Consider the following 25,539-nt stretch of genomic DNA (forward strand, 5'->3'; position numbering starts at 1 on the left):
TGATGTGCTGTTGAATGGATAAAACCTATTACCACAGAGCATATGCTCTGTATAAATATCCCCTTTAAATAATCCATTATTTGTGAATATCCTTATATAAACGTAACCACATTTTATTATAATTTATATTCTGGGTGCTAGATATAAGATTGTATGGTTATGTCTCTGTATATTTTTAATTTTCCTTTGCTTAGCTGTATTTTTAAAGTACTCTATAACTCACTGATATTACTTTATAATAAGTAATGTATTTTATTAGGATATTTTTACTTATATTTTTTTCACTTAGGATATTTTTATTTATATTTTTACTTATTTTTTTTCACTTATATTTTCTGATGTCTTGAGCTCAATTTTAAATGTCTCAAAAATTACACTTGGATGTATGTAAGCGTTTCAAATTCAACCTGGCCTAGAATGGAATATTTTCCTTCTCGTTAAATATGCTCTTTTTGTGTACTCTTATGGTTTGGATATGAGATGTCCCCCCAACACTCATGTGTGAGACAATACAAGAAGGTTTGGAGGGAAAGTGATTGGGTTATAGCTTTAACCTAATCAGTGAATTAATACCCCTGATAGGAATTAAATGAGTGATAACTGAAGTAGTAGGGTGTGATTAGAGGAGGTAGGAATTGGTGTTTGGCTTTAGGATATATATTTGTGTCTGGCAAGTGGAGTCTCTTTCTCTGCTTGTTGGTCACCACATGAGCTGCTTCCCTCCACCACATTGTTCCGCCATGATGTCCTGCCTCACCTTGAACCCAGAGGAATGGAACCTGCTGTCCATGGACTAAGACCTCTGAAACTGTGAGCCCTCAAATAAACTTTCCCTCCTCTGCAATTGTTCTGATCGGGTCCTTTGGTCATAGCAAAATAGCTGACTAAAACATGTACCTATTGAGGACGTCACCTAATCCAGAAATATGATTTTTAACTTTTAATGTGTCTTATTCACTGTCTCTATCAATTCATTAAGGGTCATTTCATTCACCCCTCACGGCCCCACATCTCCTCCTTTATTCCCTTCATCACTGATTTGGTTCAAGCCCCATCCTTCTTTTGCCTGCGTTGCCATAATGGCACCCATGGCCCTCCTGACTCCTATCCTGCTTCTTAGTCCATATTTTCTAGCAAAACAATCTTTCTAAACTGCAGGTGTGATGATGCAGTGCTTTTCACTTTTTGTGATCCCTCAGTGGATCTTCATTACCTCTGGAGCAAAATACAAACACATTTGTGGGGTTTAACTGATAGATCATTTTTTAAAGCTACAAATAGTAGAAAACCTCAATTTGTTGGCCTAAGCATATAGGAGGTATCTTACCCACTCAGGCTCTCCCCACATGTATTTTGTTTCCTTCTATCTCAGTACTTGGATTAGAAGAGTTCACATTTCCTAACTATTTGCAAAGAAACCCATTGGAGCCAGAATACAATATCTTATAATGTGAATAATAATCTTATTAGCAATAATAACCTCATCAATAACTTCAAGTATAGTTATTAGAAAGAATAAATGGAATAATTATTCATTTTAATTTAATTATATTTGATACTACATTTGCCTGGCTCACTCTTCCATTCTTTTAGGTTTTTCCTTAAAAGTCACCTTGTAATGAGTTTGGCCTTTGTTATTCTACTTCCCTCCCTCTGCCAGTACACACTCAACACTTCATGTTGACCTTTCTACTTTGTCTGTTTTCACCTTATCATTTAATATTCTACAGATTTTATTTATTATTAATCTTCCCTGCTAAAATATAAAATCCTATGAGAAGAGAGATTTTCTTTTTGTTTTTCTTTTTGTTTGTTTGTTTGTTTGTTTGTTTGTTTGTTTCCTGTTCTATAGCCTCAGAATGTAAAATAGTGCCTGGAAGCCATCAGATGCTTAATAAATCAGTGAGCGAACATGTATCAACAATCACAATATAAAAAGACATCTCAGAGTGGCCCCCTCCATCCAATTTCTAATCTTGAGCTCTTGCTTGGCTTCTATGTATCCTTCCAGAACTCTTTTTTTCCCTATTTTTTCTTTTCTTTTCATTTTTAAAAATTTTTTAGTACCAGGGATTGAACTCTGGGGTGCTTAACCACTGACCCACATCCCCAGCCTATTTTAAAAATATTTTATATAGAGACAATAGAGATAGGGTCTTGCTGTTTTGCTTAGGGCCTTGCTAAGTTGCTGAGGCTAGCTTTGAACTCACCATCTTCCTGCCACAGCCTCTCTAGCTGCTGGGATTAAAGGCAGGTGCCACTGCATGCAGATCTTTCCACTTATTTATGCAGATCTAGGAAAATATAAGCACACAATGACCTCCTTCCCTAACTTGTGCACAGGTAGCATATCAAACACACTGGAGCTATTTCAGAGAGGGGCTTCCTCATTCTTTTGGCCAGCTACATACTGTTCCATTGTATAGATGGGCCATCATCCCTTAACCGGGCCTTTTTACCATGGCTAGGAGCAGTGGTTCAAATCTGTGCAACAAAGAAAGATACAATAAATACCATGGCTTGTATGTTCAAGTGCATCTGCAGAATAAGTTTCCAAAAATACAATCTCTGGATTAAAATATGTGTAAATTGTTAACAAAAATATCACCAAATTTGGAGAAGTTTCTTCCTTTTATATTTCAAGGGATAATTTGTTGAGGGTTGGTATTAGTTTTTCATTAAAGTTCTGGTAGAATTATGAGAATCCATCCGGTCCTGGCCTTTTCTTTGTAATCTTTTGATGGCTGCTTTAGTTTCCTTACTTGAAATTATCCTCCTGGTTCAATTTGGGAGAGTAGTAAGTCTCTACAAATTTGTCAGTGTCTTCAAGATTTTCTAGATTATTAGAGTATAAACTTTCAAAATAGCTTCTGATTATTCTGTATATTTTAGTTGTGTCTATGGTAATATTTCCTTCTTCATCACAGATTTTAAAAATTTGAGTTTTTTTTTCTCTCTTTCTTTTGGGAAGCTAGTATCACCCTGATACCAAAACCAGACAAGTTATATCAAAGAAAGAAGACTTCAGATCAATAACCTTGATGAACATAGATGTAAAAATTCTTAATAAAATACTGGTTCAACATATAGAAATCAATAAAATGTAATTCCTCACATAAATAGACTTAAAGACAAGAACCATATGATTATCTCAATATATGTGGAAAAAGCATTTGACAAAAAGCACCCATTCATGTTCAGAACAACCAGAAAATAAAAGGGATAGAAGGAATATACCTCAATGTTGTAAAAGCTATGTAGGTTAAATCCAAGGCCAACATAATTCTAAACGGAAAAATTGACAGCATTCCCTCTAAAAACAGGAAAAAAGACGAGGATGGTCACTTTCACCTCTTCTATAGTCCTTGGAATTCTAGCCAGAATAACTAGTCAAAAGAAAGAAATTAAAGGGATACAAATAGGAAAAGAAGAGCTCAAACTATCTCTGTTTGCTGGCATGATCATATATTTAGAAGATCCAAAAAAAAAAACTCCAACAGAAAACTTCTAGAATTTATAAATGAATTCAGCAAATTAGCAGGATACAAAAATCAATTGTATTCCTAAACTCCAAAGATGAATTAGCTGAAAGAGAAATCAGGAAAGCCTTCCCATTCACAATAACCTCAAAAAAAAAAATCTTGGGAATCAATCTAACAAAAGAGGTGAAAGGCCTCCACGATGAAACTACAGAATACTAAAGAAAGATATTTAAAAAAATCTTAGAAGATTAAACATCTCCCTTGTCTCCCTTGTTCTTTGATAAGCAGAATTAATATTATCAAAATGGCCATAGTACTAAAAAGTGCTGTACGGATTCAATGCAATTCCCTTCAAGATTTCAATAATATTCTTCATAGAAATAGAAAAAGCAGTCATGAAATTCATCTGGAAAAATAAGAGGCCAAAGCAATCCTTAGCAAGAAAAGTGAAGCAAGAGGCATCACAATCCCAGACTTTAAATTATTCTACAGAGCTATAGTAACAAAAACAGCATGGTATTGACACCAAAATAGACGAACAATGGAACAGAGTAGAAGACACAGAGACAAACCCATAAAAATAGTTACCTCATACTTGATAGAGGCATTGTAATACACTAGAAAAAAGATTTCTTCTTCAACAAATGGTGCTGGAAAAACTGGAAATCCATATGTAGTAGAATAAAATTGAACCTATATCACTCACCCTGCACAAAACTCAACTAAATGTGGATCAAAACTTAGGCGCAGGAACAGATCCTGCTCCTACTAGAAGGAAATGTAGGCCCAACACTTCAACAATATCAACAACATCAAATATCGGCTTAGGAGTCAACTTCTTTAATAAGACTCCTAAAGCTCAAGAAGTAAAATCAATAATCAATAAATGGTATGACATCAAACAAAAAGATTTACAGCAAAGGAAATAATCAAGAGTATAAAGAGAGAGCCTACAGAATGGGAGAAAATCTTTGCCATGTGCACGTCAATTTAGCATAAAAAAAACAAATAACCCAATTAATAAATGGGCAAAGGAACTGAACAGACACTTCTCAGAAGAAGAAATACAAATGATCAACAAATATATGAAAAAATGTTCAACATCTTTAGCACTTAGAGAAATGCTAACTAAAACTACACTGAGATTTCATCTCACTGCAGTCAGAATGGCAATCATCAAGAATATAAGGAACAATAAATGTTAGTGAGGATGTGAGGACATGTATATATTGCTAGTGGGACTGCAAATTGGTGCAACCACTCTGGAAAGTAGTATGGAGATTGCTTAAAAACTACTAGGAATGGAACCACCATTTGACCCAATTATCCCACTCCTTGTTTTATATTCAAAATATTTAAAATCAGCATACTATAGTGAGACATTCACATCAATGTTTATAGCAGCTGAATATATGATATATATGAAACCAACCTAGATACACTTAAACAGATGACTGGATAAAGAAATTGTAGTGTAAATGTATACAATGGAGTATTACTCAGCTATACAGAAGAATGGATTGATGAAATTTGTAAGTAAATGAATAGATCTGGAGATTATCATGATAAGTGAAAGAAGCCACAAAAATCAAATGTTTTCACTGAAATATGGAAGCTAACCCACAATAAGCGGGTAGAAGGGAAGAATAGATATTCAGTAGATTAGGCAAAGGGGATTGAAGAAAAGGGAGGGGGTAGGAAAAGGAAAGATAGTAGAATGAATCCAAAATAATTTTTTTATATAATTATATAAATACACCATAGTGAATCCCACTCATGTACATCCATAAGAATTGGGTCCTAACTAGAATAAGTCTAATCCATGCTTATACAAATATATCAAAATGAGTTCTACTGTCATGTATAACTAAAAAGAACCAATACAAATAAAAATAAATAAAAAGGAAAGATAACCAATAAAATTTGTTCATAATAAATTCTTAATTTTAAGATAATATAAAAAGTTAAGAAAATTGCATAGATTAATATTTGCTTAAGGAAGTAGGAAACCCTCTTTATTCTCCTTTTTAATCTTAACACAAGAATATTTCAGTGTGTGTACATGTGTGTATGTGTATGTTAAGGAGTTGATATTCATTATTTTTTGTTTTCATATACATCTATAATGGACATACAGATTTTTAAAAATATATTTTGGTTTCTTTAAGGTACTTTTTAAGGAGCATATGTTATCATTCTGTATTTTTTCAAGATTTTAACAAATAAAAATAAATATATCCTTTAAATAATAAACATTTCTTTGAATCTTTTTTCTTTTTTTATTAAATTATTTATTATGATTTGTTATACACGATGGCAGAATGCAATTAATTTCATATTACACATATAAAGCACAATTTTTAAAATTACTGATTGTACACAAAGTGTTTTCACACCATTCATGTCTTCACACATGTAGTTAGGGTAATGATGTCTAACTCATTCCACCATCATTCCTACCCATTTACCCCCTCCCTACCCCTGCCTTCCCTTTGCCCTATCTAAAGTCCCTCTATTCCTCCCATACCACCCCCACCATCACCATTATGAGTCAGCATCCTCATATCCAAGAAACAGTTGGCCTTTGGTTTTTGAGGATTGGCTTACTTCACTTAGCATTATCTTCTCCAACTCCATCCATTTAACTGCAAATGCCATGATTTTATTCTCTTTTAATGCTGAGTAATGTCCCATTGTGTAAATATACCAAAGTTTCCCTATCTATTCATCTACTGAAGGGCATCTGGGTCGGTTCCACAATTTAGCTATTGTGAATTGTGCTGCTATACACATTGATATGGCTGTGTCCCTGTAGTATGCTGTTTTTAAGTCCTTTGGGTATAAACTGAGGAGTAGGATAACTGGGTCAGATGATGGTTCCATTCCAGGTTTTCCAAGGAATCTTCATACTGCTTTCCAGATTGGCAGCACCAATTTGCAGTCTCACCAACAGTGTATGAGTGTGCTCCTCCCCCCCATCCTCACCAACACTTATTGTTGTTTGTATTCTTGATAACTGCCATTCTGACTGGAGTGAGATGACATCTTAGAGTGGTTTTGATTTGCATTTCTCTAATTGCTATAGATGTTGAACGTTTTTTCATATGTTTGTTGATTGTTGTATATCCTCTTCTGAGAAGTATCTGTTCAGTTCCTTGACCCATTTGTTGATTGGGTGATTTGTTTTTTGGGTGTTAAAAGTTTTTGAGGGCTTTATATATCCTAGAGATTAGTGTTCTATCTGATGTGTGAGGGGTAAAGATTTGCTCCCATTTTGTAGGCCCTCTATTCACCTCACTGATTGTTTATTTTGCTGAGAAGACTCTTTTTAGTTTGAATCCATCCCATTTATTGATTCTTGGTTTTAATTCTTGAGCTATAGGAGTCTTATGAAGGAAGTTGGGGCCTAATTCAACATGATGGAGATCTGGGCCTACTTTTTCTTTCATTAGATGCAAGGTCTCTGGTTTAATTCCTAAGTCCTTGATCCACTTTGAGTTGAGTTTTGTGCATGGTGAGAGATAGAGGTTTAATTTCATTTTGTTACATGTGGATTTCCAGTTTTCCCAGCACCAATTGTTAAAGAGACTATTTTTTTCTCCAATGTATGTTTTTGACACCTTTATCTAATATAAAATAACTGAAATTATGTGAGTTAGTCTCTGTGTATTTATTCTATTCTGTACCATTAGTCTACAGGTCTCTTTTTGTGCCAATACTATGCTGTTTTTGTTACTTTTGCTCTGTAGTACATACAGTTTAAGGTTGGGAACACTAATGCCACCAGCTTCACTCTTCTTACTAAGGATTTTTTTGGCTATTCTGGGTCTATTATTTTTCCAGATGAGTTTCATGCTTGCTTTTTCAATTTGTATGAGCAATGTCATTGGGTTTTGATTGGAATTGCATTGAATCTGTATAGTGCTTTTGGTAGTATGGTCATTTTGACAATATTAATTCTGCCTATCCAAGAACAAGGTAGATCTTTCCATCTTCTTAGGTCTTCTTTAATTTCTTTCTTTAGTGTGCTGTACTTTTTATTGAAAAGAGGTATCTTTCACCTCTTTCATTAAGTTTGTTCCCAAGTATTTTAGTTTTTTGAGCTACAGTAAATAGGATGATTTTCCTAGTTTCTCTTTCTATGGATTTGTCACTGATGTACAGAAATGCCTTTGATTTATGGGTGTTGATTTTATATCCAGCTACTTTGCTGACTTAATTTATTATTTCTAGGAGATTTATGGTGGAATATTTTGGGTCTTCTAGGTATAGAATCATACTGTCTGCAAATAGTGATAATTTGAGTTCTTTTCCTATCCATATCCTTTTAATTTTTTCTTTCATATGTCTGATTGGTCTAGCTAGAGTTTCAAGAACTGTGTTAAATAGAAATGGTGAAAGAGGACATCCCTGTCATGTTGCAGTTTTTAGAGGGAAGGTTTTCAATTTTCTCCATTTAGAATAATAATGTTGGCCTGGGGCTTAGCGTAGATAGCTTTTACAATGTTGAGGTCCTGATATTCCTAGTTTTTTTAGTGTTTTGAACATGAAAAGATTCTGTATTCTATCAAATGCTTTCTCCGCATCTATTGAGATAATCATATAATTTTTATCTTTGAGTCTATTGATGTGATGAATTACATTTATTGATTTCCAGATGTTAAACCAACTTTGCATCCCTGAGATGAATCTCACTTGATCATGGTGCACGATCTTTTTGATATGTCTTTGTATTCGATTTGCCAGAATTTTATTGAGAATTTTTACATCTATATTCCTTAGGGATATTAATCTGAAGTTTTCTTTCTTTGTCTGATTTTAGAATCAGGGTGATATTAGCCTCATAGAATGTGTTTGGAAGTGTTCCCTCTTTTTCTATTTCATGAAATAGTTTGAGAAGTATTGGTGTTAGTTCTTGTAGAACTCAGCTGTGTAATCATCTGGTCCCGGGCTTTTCTTGGTTGGTATGCTTCTGATGGCGTCTTTTATTTCCTCGTTTGAAATTGATCTGTTTAAATCATGTATATCATCCTGATTTAATTTTGGCATATCATATGTATCTAGAAATTTATCAATGCCTTCGATATTTTCTATCTTATTGGAGTACAAATTTTCAAGATAATTTCTAAATTATCATCTGTATTTCTGTAGTGTCCATTGTAATATTTCTGTTTTCATCATGGATGTTAATAATTTGAGTTTTCTCTCTCTTTCTCTTAGCATGGCTAATGGTTTATCAATTTTATTTATTTTTTTCAAAGAACCAACTTTTTGGTTTTGTCAATTTTTAAAATTGTTTCTTTTGTTTCAATTTCATTGATTTCAGCTCTGATTTTAGGTTGGGATAAAATATACTCCTGCTTGTCTACGTAAACAAGCAGGAGTTTCCATCTTCTTATCAAATAAAATAGACTTCAAGCCAAAGTTAATCAAAAGGTATAGAGATGGACATTTCATTACTGCTTAAGGGAACCATACATCATCAAGACATAACAGTTATAAATATATATGCCCCAAACAATGGAGCATCTACATTCATCAGTCAAACTCTTCTCAAGTTCAAGAGTCAAATAGACCACAACACAATAATTCTGGGTGACTTTAACACACCTCTTTCACCACTGGATAGATCTTCCAAACAAAAGCTAAACAAAGAAACTATGGAACTCAATAATACAATCAATGACTTAGACTTATATACAGAGTATATTATCCATCAACAAGCGCATACACTTTCTTCTCAGCAGTGCATGGATCCTTTTCTAAAATAGACCATATATTATGCCACAAAGCAAATCTTAGTAAATTCAAAAAAGTAGAGATACTACCCTATAAAGGCCTAGAGAATAAATATTTTCAGCTTTGTGGATCAGAATCTTTTAAACTCAACTCTGTTGCAGCATAAGAGCAGACCAGATGATGCATAAATGACTGGATGTAGCTGTGTTGCAGTAAAACAAGAACAGCGGGCTGGCTAGATTTGGCTTGTGATACCGTGACAATTCCTGTTTTAAGTGAGCCTCTTTTCATATTGTTGAGTAGTCATTTGTATATCTTTTTCTGTGAAAAGTTGATAACTTTTGTGTATTTTCTTTATTGATGCTCATTTTCTTAATGTTCTTTCTTGGTGGGGTGTGTGTGTGTGTGTGTGTGTGTGTGTGTGTGTGTGTGTGTATGTGTGGTACAGGGATTGAACCCAGATGTGCTCTACCACTGAGCCACATCCCCAGCCCTTTTTTACTTTTTGTTTTGAGACAGGTTCTTACTAAGTTTTTTAGGGCCTTGCTAAGTTACTAAGGCTGGCTTTGAACTTTCGATCCTCCTGCACCAGCCTCCCAAGATTACAGGTGTATATCACCATGTCCAGCTTTCTAGGTTCTTTTTATCCATTAACATTTTGTCTCTGGCACATATTATATTTTTTTTTCTGATTTGCCATTTGTCTTTGACAATTATTTTTCAATGCAAAAGTTTGGAGGACTATTTGTTTATTTATTAATTTTTTTGTTTGTTTGTTTTCATTTAACTGATATTCTTTGCATGTGTAACTGCAAGCATAGCTGTGCCCACCACATAGGAGCTGGCCAGAATTCAAATCACTTTTCTTATAAACTTGGTGTAAGGGAGGCCTAGCTAGCTCTCCACCATACAATTGATGTTAGTCTCAAATTTGGACATTTGAGAAAGTACCCTTATTTCTGTCATTTCTCTTTTATTATTTCCTTTATATTGTGAATCATGTGAGGTTTGAGGACCTTTGTGTTCTTAGCCCTCTACACAGTGCCCAAGGCATTGCAGACTCACAGTAATTTGTGGAATAAATATATTTTATTAAATATACAGTTTGAAAAAAAATTTTAACATTGGAATATCCCCAATGTTAAATACTATATGGTTTTGTGAAAGAGAGTTTGGTGAAAGTAGTGCTGTCATACATGGCTGATGGAAGACTAATGTACCACTTTTGAAGGATCACTTTTGACAATGTGTATTAAAAACTATGATAATGTGTATCCTGTTTGACACAGAGATTCCTTTTTGAGAATTCATCATAAGGAAATAAACAACAAATGGGCAAAAAGGAAATAGCATTAAATACAAAAAATATATCTTCCATCATTATATTTTTTCAACAACCTAAACACCCAAAGGTAGGAAACCATTTTTGCAAACTGTGGTGTATTTACTGGGTGGAATACCATGTAGCCATTATTGGTGTGATTGGGGAAATACTATGGAGTGATATGAATAATGTTATGCATTGTATGAAATATATATCCAGAGAAAAAGTTCTAAATTATATATATACCCTGATTATAATCAAGTAAAATAAATATGTACATTTTTATACAACAGGGAAAGAACAGAAGAAAATTCACTTAATATTACCTGCAATTCTGAATAAAAAAGAAGAAAATTCACTTCACTGTCCTACATATTGTATAGTTGTATCTAGTTGCATATTATGGTGATTTTGTAACTTTTTTCCATACCCTTATTTTTAGTGTTATATGATATGTATATGTAAATATATACTCACATATCCACGTATATAAATATACATACATCTATACATAGACATATATCCACATGTATTAATTTATTAATTGAACTTCTAGAAATTTTATATTCTTTATTTAGTTCAATAAATATTTTTGAGATACATACCATGAGCAACGCACTCTACTGGATGCTCTGAGAATCCAAAGTGATTCATTTGGATTCAATTTTCTCTTAATCATTTGGGAAAGATAATAGTTACGTAACCAATTATAATATAACTACATAAAGTGTTGCTTAGATTGAAGGAGCTAATTAATCACATACTCTTCTTTCTTTTCAAACTTAAGGACATAGAAAAGCATCCGAAGAACACTTTGTCAACTTCAGCAGTGACAAAGCTGAATTAGAGAACGTGTCAGGGTTTCTCCCTGACTCCCTTGAGTCACAGAGTATGTTAGTCAGCCTTCCATTACTGTGACAAAAAATACCTATGATAATCAACTTAAAAAGAGGAAAGATTTATTAAAGCTCATAGTTCCAGCCCATGATTGCTTGACCCTGTAGTTTGGGGCTTGTGGCAGCACAGTATATCATGGTGAGAACACATGGCACAGGATGTCTGCTCACCTAGGGGTAGTTAGGAAGCAAAGAGAGAGAGAGAGGAAGGGGCTGCTGTTCCAGTATTCTCTTCAAGGGCACCCTCTCAGGGACCTAAATTCCTCCCACTAGGCCCCACCTCTTAAAGTTCCACCACCTCTCAATAGCACCACAGACTGGTGACCAAGCCCTGACATGTGGGAATTTGGGGGACACTCATATAAAGCATAGTGCATGATAGCTATTGAATGACAGGAATTTCCCAGTGTAGGGGAGAAAAGTGAGTGGGTATCATGAGGGTTAGGGAAATGGAGACTTCCTCGTGGGATACTTATTGTTTATGTAGTGAGGACAAGAAGATGAAGAGGGTGAAATGAAATTTGGACGGCTGGCCTGTGGGGACAGAAATTCTCCACTACTTCTTCCTGGGAAGGAACAATTCAGTAAGGGGAGGAAGAGAGGACACAAGCTCTAGTAGGAATCTTCCCTCTCCTAAGGAGTGGGTCGAATTCCATAGAGACATCCTTATAATCTCTTAAGTGTTTAGAGAAGAGGTTATGCTAAGTACTCCCTGGTTCCACACAAGCCCTGTTATTCTCTTTAAAGCCCACTTAAAAACTTAATCTCTTCTACTCAAAGGATTAGAAACTTTGGGGTCAACAAGAAAGCCCAGGTTACCCTTGCACAGATACCAGTGGACACAGCCTGGGCTGACTGTTGCTCTCCACTCCAGCAGAGCCTGCTGGGCATAATGTGACCTCCAAGGGTGCAAATGAAATTAGCCCCTGGACCTCCACATAGGGCCTCTTCCTGTCCATGAAAACAATGACCCTGCAGGAAACAAGATATAGCAATACATTTATTTTTATTTATTAAGGGAAAACAACCGACAATAGCCCTCCCCACTCTGCTTCCTGGGTAATTAACAGCTGTCTGGATCTGGTCAATACCAGGGTGGATCACTGGCCAAGAGGAAGTGACCTGGAGCAGCAAGTATTGGAGGAAAGAACAAAACAATCACCAGAAAGTTTCAGTTCTGGTTTTGCAGAAAAATGATGTAGAAGTGCAATGCAAATTTTATCAGCTATGAAAATCTGCCCTGAGGTATCAGCTTAGGACCCAGTGAGATCCAGGAAACTCTCTTGCCCCTTGCCCGGATTGGTTGCTTTTACTGAGCTTCTCTGGGAGTCTGTGTCTGGGATACTGTATGGAGAGGATGTTTCTGATCTGTGGGGACAGGTAAGCTAGAATGAGAATAGCAATTTCCAAAATGGAGTTCAGAAATGCTCTCCAAAGTCAAGTTTATGTAACACGTGGGGTGAGGACAAGGGTGTGAAAGCAAGAATTATTATTTTTTTTATTTTTAGTATCAAAATATTTGGCTTATCCTGGTGAAAGCATGGCTATATCTCTTCCCAGTTTTATCTTTTAAACAAGACTAACAATACTTACCTGCTCTTTTGGATTATGGTAATGGTTGCAAGTTGATGACCAGCACAAGGGGATTATCCTGCATCTTGGCAAAGATTCAGTAGATGGTAGCCCTATTTTTGTTCTATCTAACTCTGTTTCTATCAATCATCTATCTTACTTTTCCTTCTCTTCCTTTCCTTTCTTCCTTTCTCATCTTCCCCTCCCTTCCTGTGTATTTCCATCTCTTTGTGCATGCATGTATGCCATATGTATATCTGTACATATTTTAACATTCTTGGGTTCCAAAGTTGGGAAAGGGGGCATGAAGAGGAGTGATTCCATTTGTACCAATTTGGAAAGTAAAGAAGTATCCCAAGATCTTCTGTTCATCATATAAATAGAATTAAAGATAAAAAAATTATCAGTCATCTCAAGTGACTTCAAGTGACCAGAGAAAGCCTTTGACAAAATTCAGCACCCATTCATCATAAAAACACTTAGAAACTTAAGATAGAAGGAACCTACCTCAATATCATAAAGGCTATATATGAAAAACCCAAAGCTGAACTCATTGTAAATGGTGAAAAACTGAAAACAAGTCCTTTAAAATCTGGACCAAGACAAGGATATCCACTCTCACCACTCCTATTTAATATCTAATGATAGATATTCTAGCCAGAGCAATTAGGCAAGAGAAGGAAAAAAAAAAGACAAAAAAAAAACCCAGGAAAAAACAAATTATTACTGTTTGCAGATAAAATGATTATATACTTAGAAGATCCAAAAAAAAACTTCACCAAAAGACTGCTGGAGTTAATAAATTCAGCCAAGAAGCAGGTTACAAATTCAACATACAAAAATTAATAACTTCCCTATATAACAACAGTCAATATGCCGAGAAAACAGTTCCATTCACAATAGCCTCAAAAAAAAAAATACCTAGGATTAATCCAACTAAGGAGGTGAAAGACCTCTACAATGAAAACTATAGAACACTGAAGAAAGAAATTGAAGAAGAAATGAGAAAATGGAAAGACTTACCATGTTCATGGATAGGCAGAATTAATATTGTTAAAATGACCATACTACTAAAAGCTGATTAGGCTGGGCATGAGGCTCAAGCGGTAGCGCGCTCACCTGGCATGGGTGCGACCCAGGTTTGATCCTCAGCACCATATACAAACAAAGATGTTGTGTCTGCCGAAAACTAAAAAAATAAATATTTAAAAAAAATTCTCTCTCTCTCTAAAAAAAAAGCTGATTAATGCAATTCCCATTGAATACCAATGGCATTCATCATAGAAGTAGAAAAAACAGTCCTAAAGTTAATTTGGAACAACAAAAGACCTAGAATATTCAAAGTAATTCTAAGTAAAAAAAAAAAAAAAAAAGCAATGCTGGAGGCATCATAATACCTGACTTCCAATTATACTATAGAGCTATGGTAACAAAAACTGCATAGTATGAGCATAAAACAGACACATAAACTAATGGTACAGAATACAAGAACCAAAGACAAACCCACACTTCTACAGTCATCTGATTCTTAACAAATGTGCCCAAAACATACATTGGAGAAAAGACAGACTTTTAAACATGTTGTGCTGGAAAAACTGGTTATCCATATGTAAAAGAATGAAATTAGACCCTTATCTCTCATCCTGCACAAAAATCAATTCAAAATGGGTTGAAGACCTAGGAATTAGACAAGAAAATTTGCAACTCTTAGAAGAAAACATAGGGTCAGTACTTAAGCATACCGGCACAGGCAAAGACTTTTTCCATAGGACCCCTAAGGCTCAGGAAATAACGCCAAGAATTAATAGATGGGATGGCATCAAATTAAAAATCTTCTGCATGCCAAGAAAACAATTCAGAATATGATGAGAGAGCTTACAGAATGGGAGAAAAATCTTTGCTAGCTACTCTTCTGAGAGCATTAATATCTAGAATTTATAAAGAACTTGAAAAACTTAACACCAAAAAGCAAAAAACAAATAATTAATAAATCAGAATTTAAAGATTTTTATAGTTATACATAGTGATTGGGTTCCTCCCAGTAAACTTATACATACATGGAAATAAATTTTAATTCATGATCCCCCTGCTTTACCCTCCTGTCCTCCTTCTCCTTTCCCATTCTCCTTTCAGGATTATTTTAAATTCTTCTTTTCCTAAAGGAGAATTTTCACAATAAACTCTTGTTAATTTTTTTAAAAATATTTTTTATTTTATTTAGTTGTAGATGGACACAATACCTATCTTTTATTTATTTTTATGTGGTGCTGAGGATCGAACCCAGGTCCTTGCATGTGCTAGGCGAGTCCTCTACCACTGAGCCACAACCCCAGCCCATCTTGTTAATTTTTTTTACACTCATTATGAAATAATTCTTTGTAGAATTCCAAGAAAACTCCGGTAGAATGTTCTGTAATGCTAAAAGGGGTATTAAGTGTTCAGGGAGTTCCAGGCATGTCACTTTGAGCAGGACTATGCTAATGTAAGAGAGAGGGCTCTATTTTATTGAATCTTAATTATTCATGGGGGGTAAAAAAGACCCAGGAGGATCCACATCCTGGTATTCCAACAAAGGAATCAGCAATGAATCTGAAGATAATATGTTTTGGGGTCAAGAGTGAGACCCTTGGGTTGTCTGCAGTAAAGGCTTTTATGAAGGAGTTTGGGGTTTAGTCATGGGAGACTGGAATTTTGAGGGCTTTTACAAAGATTAATTTTGGGGAGTTGGGGGGGATAAGCTGTGTAAATAGGAGAACAATTAAAATGTGTCATTGATATCTATCTTCAAAATGTAATGGAGGAATGAGGAACTGGGATCCAGCTGTCGAGCTGGGAAGCTGCTGGAGTCACCCAGCTGTCTTGGGAATGGCAGTGAGAATGGAAGGGTTGGGTGAGACTCATTGATTCAGGGAATGGAAGCAAAAGAGGGAGTCAAAGAGGACCCTGGGCCTTGGGCATAGGTGACTGGTGGACTGAGGGGACACCTCAGGCAGAAAGGTAACAATTGAAAGGAGAAAGGGGCAGAGGACAGGTAGAAGGAAAGAGAACCTGGATGGTTGGAGGTAAAAGGAGAGGAATTTCATGTGAGATGTGTTTTGTATGAGATTGGAAGTTATAAAGGAGTTTTTTATCATAAAAATTAAAAATTTATCAAATGTACATCTCTTGAGATGGTTGAGTCCCCCATTAGTTTATTTATTTGTGGGTAAATATCACTCATTAAAAGAGTCAAAATTCAGTCAAAATTCTAGTTTTCATATTTCATAGACATGGTTGTTGAGAAAGTTGGTTCACATAAATACATAGATAGAAGCAGAAAGAGTTTTATTATAATGACATCACTCAAGTCTTTGAATTAAATTTATGCTGTATGCCAAAAATCTGAGTGATCTGTCATCAAAAATTATTTGTAATGAGCTATCTGCTGACAACTTGATTAGGCCTTCCTTCTGTTTGTTGAAAAGTAAGAATGGAAACAAAGTTGGAAAGGGATGTATTGCCCATTCTTTGGAGGCATTTGCCTCCTGATTTTTTTTTTTTTTAATATATTGGGGATTGAACCTGGGGGCACTTTACCACTGAGCTACATCTTCATCCCTTATTGTTGTTGTTATTATTCTGGTACTAGGGATTGAACTCGGGGACACTCAAGCACTGAGCCCTATCCCCAGCCCTATTTTGTATTTTATTTAGAGACAGGGTCTCACTGAGTTGCTTATTGCTGAGCTGGCTTTGGACTCACAATCCTCCTATCTTAGTCTCCCAAGCTGCTGGGTCCTTATTATTTTTTATTTTGAGATGGGGTCTTACTAAGTTGCTGAGGCTGGCTTCAAACTAATAATCCTCCCACTTCAGTCTCCTCCGTCACTGGAATTACAGGCATGTACCACCATGCCCAGCTTGCTTCCTGACTCTGAGATTAATATTTTGAGTTATTTTCCTTGGTGGCCACTTTGGTACTTCGGGGTGGCACACTATGATAAGGTTCAGGGTGTGGGAGCCCGTGTTGCCTTTTGTGCAATGGGGGAAGGGCACATTGAGAAGGGTGGGATGGGAGAAGGGCCACCGTGGAGGTGTGCACAGTGGAGGTGTGGAACTGGTAAGCACATCCCTCCTCAACAAGTGCTTTCTCAGGGGGGTCCAGTAGAGGAAAGAACAGTGGAAGTGTCCAGTGAAGGTCTGACAATTAATTTCTTCCAAATCATCTAGCCTGTTTGCCTCTTGGCACACGTTTGCACTGTGAAAACTGCTAATCTAGAGAAAGGCCCAGAGCAGTGAGGTAAAGCTTAGGCCATTTCAGACTCACAGAGACTTAGGCAGGGTCAGTGGCCTAAAGGGGCTGTGGACATGTGGACAGAGGGAGGACTCTGGGTTCCCTGACCAGCTGTCGCTACAGGAACAATGACCTTATTCCAACCTGACGCAGCTGGTGGCAGAAAATCAATTCTGTTTGCAGTTGAGGTACAGATTTCTGAGGCAGAGTCAAGCCTGTTTTAGAGCAAAGAGGCTCCAAGAGAACTTTGAACAACTCAGACAAGCCAAGAAATGGCTTCTGGAGAAGGTTTTGTCTTAACAAACAACAGAACTGATTTTTCTAGAAAATAGATTTTTTTTTTTTTTTTTTTTTTTTTACTTTGCTTTGTCCAAGTGGATTTTACTTTTGAATTCTCACTGGGACTAGGTCTTATGAAGCCCACCTTGGACTGAACTTTTCTTCCTGGTTTGTTTTTCATTCCCTGTGTCCACTGACTTTTTACCTGCTCTGTGTTCACTGAGCCTGCCCGGGGTGCCACATGCACACAGGTTTTCAGTCAGACACACTTGATTCCAGTTATGTTTTATCCTGTGCCTGTTTCTCCTATCAGGCTTGGAGGTTCCCATGAGGTTGGAGATGACTAAGGTCATTTGACTAATGAAGGAGAGAGACCGCCTCTTACTTTATAAAAGAAAGACAAATCATTGGCTTTCACCCCATTATGGGAGGCCAAGTCCCAGGTTTTTATTTGTCCCAAGACAAGTCCTGTGTATTCTAAGGGCTTAAGAATTTCCAAGATTGCTCCAGGATCTAGACGAGACTCAGGCCCATTCCATCATCAGATAGTACGTTGTTGTTTTACACTTTGTGCATGTTAATTGGAATCCTGCCGACATGAGCTAATCATAGATAAATGCAGATTGGTGTGAAGTTCATAGGCTGTCCAGGTCACTGTTTCCTCAGGGAGACTATAAACCTAAGGGTAGAAGTAGTGCCTTCTCTGGGGTCTCAAAATGAACATTTGCTGGTCAGTTTTGCAAGCACTGATTGTCCCAACACTCCTGTATAACAGATCCACATCAGCATTGATACTGATTCCACAAAAGCATCAGGAAATGATGAGAAGATATAGACTCCAAAACTGGACAGATTTGGATTGGTTTGCTTGGTTCTTTTTAATTGTCACAAGGCATCTAGAAGTCACACCACCTCTTCTTGCTTCTTTTATTTCATCAAAGACAACCAAAAAGGAAGAAAGGAGGTGGGGAAAGGCAGGAAGAAGGAGATGAAATAATAAAAAGAGACTATTTTAAAATGGCAGGGGGGGGGATGATGTCATGGGTTGCATGAAATTATAGGAACGTATTTGGATAATTTATGTAGGTTCTGGAAAATCAGAGACTTAAATATCATTTCCTGCCTTTGCCAAGCATCCATTTCTGTTGGGGACACAGATGTAAACAACTGGTAGAAAACTAGGCAGTTGGCTATTTGTGATGGTGGCAGACAGTGTTGGAGTGACTCGTCCCAGGAAGTGAAGGCGTCTGTGAGATGTTTTGTGAGTTTGTGGATGAGGTGGAGACCTCAGGGCTAAACACAGGATAAGTAGGTTAAGTCACATCTACTGAAGACCACCAGGCCCCCTATGTATTTCAGGTTCACATTCACCAGGCTAGTTAGTGTCTTTTTCCAGGTCCTAGTCTTATTCAGTATTTTTGCATTATCTTGGGTGGGGAGTTAGGCAAATTCATTTCAGAGGCCAATGGTTGGCTTTGAGAGATCATTTTAGATGACAGTATCAAAATTGGTTTTAAAAAATCTCTCAACACTCTGGAACCAGAGAGAAACAAAGTGGAGTTTTTGTATTTGAATAAAAAGAATCCTAATGGGCAAGGTTTTTTTTTTTTTTTTCCAATGGAGAAATAAGATTTAATGCCATCACCTTTTTTCAAGACTTACATGGTTTACTCAACAGTAAGTGCAGTACGTGAGAGTATTTCAATTGGAAGTAAAGTTACAGTTTAGGGCTATATAATTGGAAATACAGTATCTATAGTGGGAGGAGTTATGGTTCTCTTTATTTTCTATGCTGGAATATTATGATGTTTAGAGAGTGACAGTGATATCAACCAATGGTATTTGAGACCTAGCAATATGCTAGTTGTTGCCATAGAAAAGTGGAATTTAAGATTCTATAATTTGTTCCCACACATATGTGGTTTTTCATATCTCTGTGCCTTTGTTCATGCTTTTCTCTCTGCCTGGGACACTTTTCCCCATCTTCATATAGCTAGCCCACCTCAGCCTTCAACTCTCAGTTCAGTAACTACCTTTCTTTCTTGGACCCCCATATCTCATCTTGGCTTCTCCACTGCCTCTGTGTTTCCAGAGCTCCCACCTCCCATTTATATTATAGTTCTTCATTTTTATAACGGAACAGGGTGGATTTGGATCCCTGCTGCACTGTTTGCATCCTAAGGCTGGTGCTCACTGGGTTCTCTGCATTTGTGGATATTATATTAGCTGGTAGAATTCAGTTTCAGGTTCCTTCACTACACTTTTCTCCTATTTGTTGATTATTTTATCCACTAGTCTTGTTTTTTTGTTTTCTTCTGCACTCTACTCTTTTTTCTTATTATTTCTATCTATACACACTGCCATCATTTCAATGGGGATTTCAGAGGAAGTGAGGAATTATTAACACATGGGTTCAACATGCTGTATTTGGACTTTTATTGGATACAATTTAGAATACATAAAACTTCAAAATGCTTAAGCTCTTTGATGTAGCTGTTCCATTTCTAGATAACTAATCTATAGAAATAATTCTGCATTGGCAATAAAGAGATATGTATAAGGATGTAAAGACATTGACTGTTGCGTTGATCCTAATCGTGAAAAATTAGAAACAATTCATATGCTACAATTCATATACTACAGAACAGTATGTAGTAATAATAATAATAAAAAGCTATTGATGGACATGAAGTCCAGTGGAATAGAATAAAAGAGATAAACTCACAAATTTATAACTGTCTGATATTTAACAAAGGTGCCAAAAATATATCTGGGAGAAGCAAAAAACAGCCTTTAAAAAAACAAATGGTCCTGGGAACACTAGATATACAGAAAAATTAAATTTTTCAGCCTGCACAAAACTCAAATCAAAATGGATCAAAGACCTAGAAATTGGACCAGAAAACTTACAATTGCTAAAAGAAAAGATAGGGTCAACACTCCATCATATAGGTACTTGCACAGACTTCCTTAACGTGATACCCAAAGCACAAGAAGTAAACCAGGAATTAATAAGTGGGATGCCAGAAATAAAAAGCTTCTGCACAGCAAAGGGAATGATTGAGAGCATGAAGAAAGAGCCTACAGAATGAGAGAAAATCTTGGCCAGCTACTCCTCTGATAGGGGATTAATATCCAGAATATACAAAGGACTCAAAAAAATTAACATCAAAAACCAAATAACCCAATCAACAAATAAGCGAAAGAACTAAATAGAAACTTCTCAATGAAGGAAATAAAACAGGCCAACAAATACATGAAAAATGCTGAACATCTCTAGCAATCAGGGAAATGAAAATCAAAACTACACTAGGATTTCATCTCCAATCAGAATGGTAATTATAAAAAATACAAACAGCAGTAAATGCAGGTGAGGTTGTAGGAAGAAAGGAACACTTGTAGATTGTTGGTGGCACTGCAGACTAGTACAATTACTCTGGAAAGCAGTATGGAGATTCCTCAAAAAATTAAGGATGCTGGGCTAGGATTGGGACCCAGATTCGATCCTCAGCACCACATAAAAATAAAGGCATTGTGTTGTGTCCATCTACACCTAAAAAAAAATATTTAAAAAATTAAGGATGGACTACCATATGACTCAGCTGTCCCATTCCTGGGTATTTTCCCAGAAGATCTAAAATCAACATACTACAATGACAGCCCCATCAATGTTTATAGCAGCACAATTCATAATAGCTAAATTATGGAATTAACCCAGGTGCCACCAATAGATGAATGGATTAAAAAACTGTCATACACACACACACACACACACACACACACACACACACACACGGAGAGAGAGACAGAGAGAGACATATATATACACACACACAAAATGTAGTTCTACTCAGCCATTAAAAAGAATGAAAATATGGCATTTGTCAGTAAATGGATGGAAATGGAGAATATAATTTTAAGTGAAAATAGCCAAACTCAGAAGCTCAAAGGTCAAATATTTTCTCTCATATGCAGAAGCTATAGTAAAATAAAGGAAAGGAGGAGGGAAAATAGAATAGAGTAGAATAGAATAGAATAAAATAGATAAATTACATAAAAGAACAACCAAATTCCAATTAATAGATGAATGAAAGGAAGTTGAGTAGAGTAGAGGAGAAGGAGAGAGGAAAAGGAAGACAGGAGGGGAAAGGGGGGAGGAAAAAGGGAGGGTATCATGAACCAAATTGATTTCCATGCAAATATGGGTTTGTCGGGATGAACTCACTGCTATATATAATAACAAATACGTGAAAAAATGCTCTAATTTAAAAACTTTTGTTTACCTAAATACACAGATCTAGAAATCTTTCTAAGAAATATTCTTATATTTAAAAGCAAAAATGCATCTTCTGTGATCCCATTTGTATTATTTAGAACCACAAAAGGAAACCTATTTTGATTCCTACTTACAAGTGAATGTGGAATATGGAAATTTAACTTGCTGATGTCCAGCGTGAGCCTACCAGCTTGACCATGGCCTGTCCCATGATACAGGCCAGGCATGTTCCCGTGTTCTCCCTTGTGCCTACAGAGGGACAGTTGCTTACTCAAAGGCTGTCTTCCTATTGAGCACGTCTTACTGGGGTCACCACTGGGCCTGCTTAGCGTCTTGCTCAACAACAGAATAATTACGTTCTTCTCTCACCAAGGAAGCCTGGATTCTCATTTTCTTTTTCAATTTACTTGATGAGATCATTCTTAAAAGCTTAAGCTGATTGCAAACGTGTGATTGACTGTATATGTTATCTACCGCTGTGGAAAAACTTAACTTACCAAAAACTCAGTGACTTACAACAATGCATACTTTATCTCTCAGTTTCTGTGGTTCAGGAACCCGAGTGTGGCTTAGCTGCATTCTTTGGTTCAAGGTCTCCCACAAGGTTCCTGCAAGGCGACGAGGCTGGTGGTCACTGTAAGGCTTGACCTAGGGATGGTTCCCTGCCAAGCTCACCCACCTAGCTGTTGGCACCATTCAGTACCTTGAAGAATATTGGCTGAAGGCCACCCTTAGTTCCTTGACACTTGGGATTCTCTGTAGGACAGTGCATACATGGTATCTGGCTTCATCAAAGTAAGCAGGTTAGCAGAAAGACAGAGGGAATATGAATGAGCAAGATGAGCTCACAGCCTTATATAATCTAGTCTTAGAACCAGCTTTTACCATATTCTATTTCTTATAAGTCAGTCACTGAGTCCAGCCCTTAAGGGATGGCATGAGTACCAGGAAGTGGGGCATCTCAGAAGTTGCCCATCACAGTGATGAAAAGGTAATTTAGAAGGTTGCACGAGTAAATTCATGAGCAAAATTTACTTGTGTACAGTTAAAAAGAGCTTTTAGAAAGAGACATCTCTTAAACACATGGCACCTAAGCACAGTTGTTGCATATAGTAGATATTAAAATAGTTTTTGTTTCTTTTTAACTTTTTTTTTTTTTTTTGTACTGGGGACTGAGCTCAGGGGCACTCGACTACTGAGCCACATCCCCAGTCCTATTTTGTATTTTAATTAGAGACAGAGTCTCACTGAGTTCCTTAGGCCTCCATTTTGCTGAGGCTGGCTTTGGACCCATGATCCTCCTGTTTCAGCCTCCCCAGCCGCTAGGCTTTTTTAAACTTTTTATTCTGAAATAATTTCAAATCAAAGTTGAAAGTAGAATAAAATAATCCCATATATCCTTTAGCCTTTCTAGATTCACCATTTGTCAATGGTAATATTGGGACTACCCTAATAGATTTGTCAATTTGAGGGCAGTATTAGTAACCAGCAAGGCTTGGTGCCAGGTGAGAGGTTTTGGGCAGGAGTCCCATCTATTCTCTGCATGTGAAGCTGTGGTTTCTCAAATGTTTTCTTCTTCTTCCTCCAGAAAACCCTGAGCGAGCAGCTCTGTACTTTGTCTCTGGCGTGTGCATCGGGCTGGTCCTGACCCTGGCTGCCTTGGTGATGAGGATCTCTTGCCACACAGACTGCCAGCGGCGCCCCAAGAGGAAGTTCCTGCAAGACCGAGAGAGCAGCAGTGACAGCAGCGACAGCGAGGATGGCAGCTCGGACACCGCCTCTGACCTCTCGGTGCGGAGACACCGCCGCTTTGAGAGGACTTTGAACAAGAACGTGTTCACCTCTGCGGAGGAGCTGGAGCGCGCCCAGAGGCTGGAGGAGCGCGAGCGCATCATCAGGGAGATTTGGATGAACGGCCAGCCCGAGGTGCCCGGCACCCGGAGCCTGAACCGCTACTACTAGGGGGAGCAGCCGGGACCCCCAAAACCTCTTGAAGCCACCTGGAAGGGAGGGGGTCTACAGGAATGGTGGTGGGCACAGGGAACTGAACCCAGCTGTGCTAACCATGGGCAGCAGGGAAAAGCCCAGATGTGCCCATTTTTCTAGCCAGGAGGACGGGTTTCTCTTTTTGACTCTTTATCTATGGAGAACCAGAAGAATCAAGTTGTCTCATCCATTTCCAGGTCTTGGAATGGTGCTGAAACACCCTCTCCAACAATGTGGATGGAGATTTGAGAAACAGGACTATGGTTTCTCTTGATTTCTGAGGATCTCAGAAGTTTCTACAGACTTGATTGCTATGTTATTCCTTTACAAAAGGAAAGATTCTCCTAGCAAGAGAGCTGGAGATATCAGGGTGCATATAACCCCCCCCCCCCCAAAAAAATGCAGTTTTCTAAGTGACTCCATGCTGTGGAGGTGATTCTGATTCAGAGAGCATGATCCATGCTTATTATTTAAGGCTGAATTTTTAAAATCTTGAGTTGCAATGGCAACCTCTATCCATTTTAACTGACACCTCAGGGATTAAAATCCTATTTTTTAGTATAGTTCCCACCTCATTCATGAAAATGAGTAGAATTATTGTATTATGGGGGTGTGTGTCAGTGAACTAGCAAATGCCAACCTCAAAGGATGAAGGGTTTTTATTTTAAATAGTTTATAAAAATATATATATATATATATTGACATGCATATTTGAAAATGCTGCATAAGAATTAAAGTTGTGTGACCTCCTCCCCCTTTGGAAAGAAGATTTATTGTGACTCCAGATAATCATGATTTTAAACATGTTGTTTTAAAAACTGTTTGGATTTCTATGAAAAAAAATGGAAATGGGAGCTGAGGATGGAAGCCAAAGTTAGGATGGGATCAAAAAATAAATGTTACATAAAATCTTTTGATTCATGCCTGTCTCTGTGGTGACACTTAGCTTTAATGACATCCTTCTATGTGGGTGGGTGTGGACTTTTGCCAGGCCCCACAAGGATGAGAATGGAGAAATTGTCCCTGAGGGATTATGGACATTTCACTTTTTGTAGGCTATGTGTTATGGTTGTGTATTTGTGTTCTCTAAAGGAAAAGCACCAATAGGAGGTATGATTATAAAAAGGGGATTCATTAGATTGGCTTACACAACCAGAAGCTGCATAGTGCACAGTGATCATCTGCAGGCTGGGGAGCTGGAGGTACCAGTAGCTGTGCAGTCCAAGATGCTGAAGTCTCAGAACAAGAGGGATCAACAGGGCTACCCCAGTCTGAGACTTTCTGGAAATTCCCTGGACAATCATTGGTAGAGTTCACTTTTGAAGAGTGAAGAAGAAAGACTGATATCCTCAGGCAATCACAGCAGCCATCAAGAACCCACTGAAGAAGTAGCAAGCTTGCATCTGTTGCTGCTTCCTTGTTCTTCCAATTTTTATTCCATACAAGCCTCCAACCTATTGGACCGTGCTGCCCACACTTAGGGAGGGTCTCCACTCCAGTTTGTCAATCATTCCTAGACACACTCTCATTGACACACCTGAAGCTTCTTAATCTTTGGCATCTCTTAATCCAACCAAGTAGGCAATTCCAATTAACCATTATGGTTTGCAGTATAGTTGTTTATTGTTAAAGTTGATGGGGAAGGAAGAGGAAAGACTGTACCATATTTAGTAATGGGTCACAGAGAAGGAAGCAATATCTGGTAGACAGAT

The 25,539-nt window shown here is 37.2% G+C and overlaps 1 protein-coding gene across 9 annotated transcripts in view; it reads left to right on the forward strand.

The window, feature by feature from the left end:
* The window catches only part of Eva1a (eva-1 homolog A, regulator of programmed cell death), an 87,588-nt gene extending 62,852 nt beyond the window's left edge, over positions 1 to 24,736 (forward strand). For all 9 annotated transcript variants that reach the window (XM_078028955.1, XM_078028952.1, XM_078028953.1 and 6 more), the window contains one exon: positions 23,430 to 24,736. In XM_078028955.1, coding sequence (XP_077885081.1) covers positions 23,430 to 23,803 — 374 coding nt within the window. In that variant the 3' untranslated portion in view covers positions 23,804 to 24,736. The remainder of the gene's footprint in view (positions 1 to 23,429) is intronic.
* The last annotated feature ends 803 nt before the right edge of the window (positions 24,737 to 25,539 follow it).

Source organism: Ictidomys tridecemlineatus, chromosome 12 (assembly GCF_052094955.1).
Source record: "Ictidomys tridecemlineatus isolate mIctTri1 chromosome 12, mIctTri1.hap1, whole genome shotgun sequence".
Lineage (NCBI taxonomy): Eukaryota > Metazoa > Chordata > Mammalia > Rodentia > Sciuridae > Ictidomys > Ictidomys tridecemlineatus.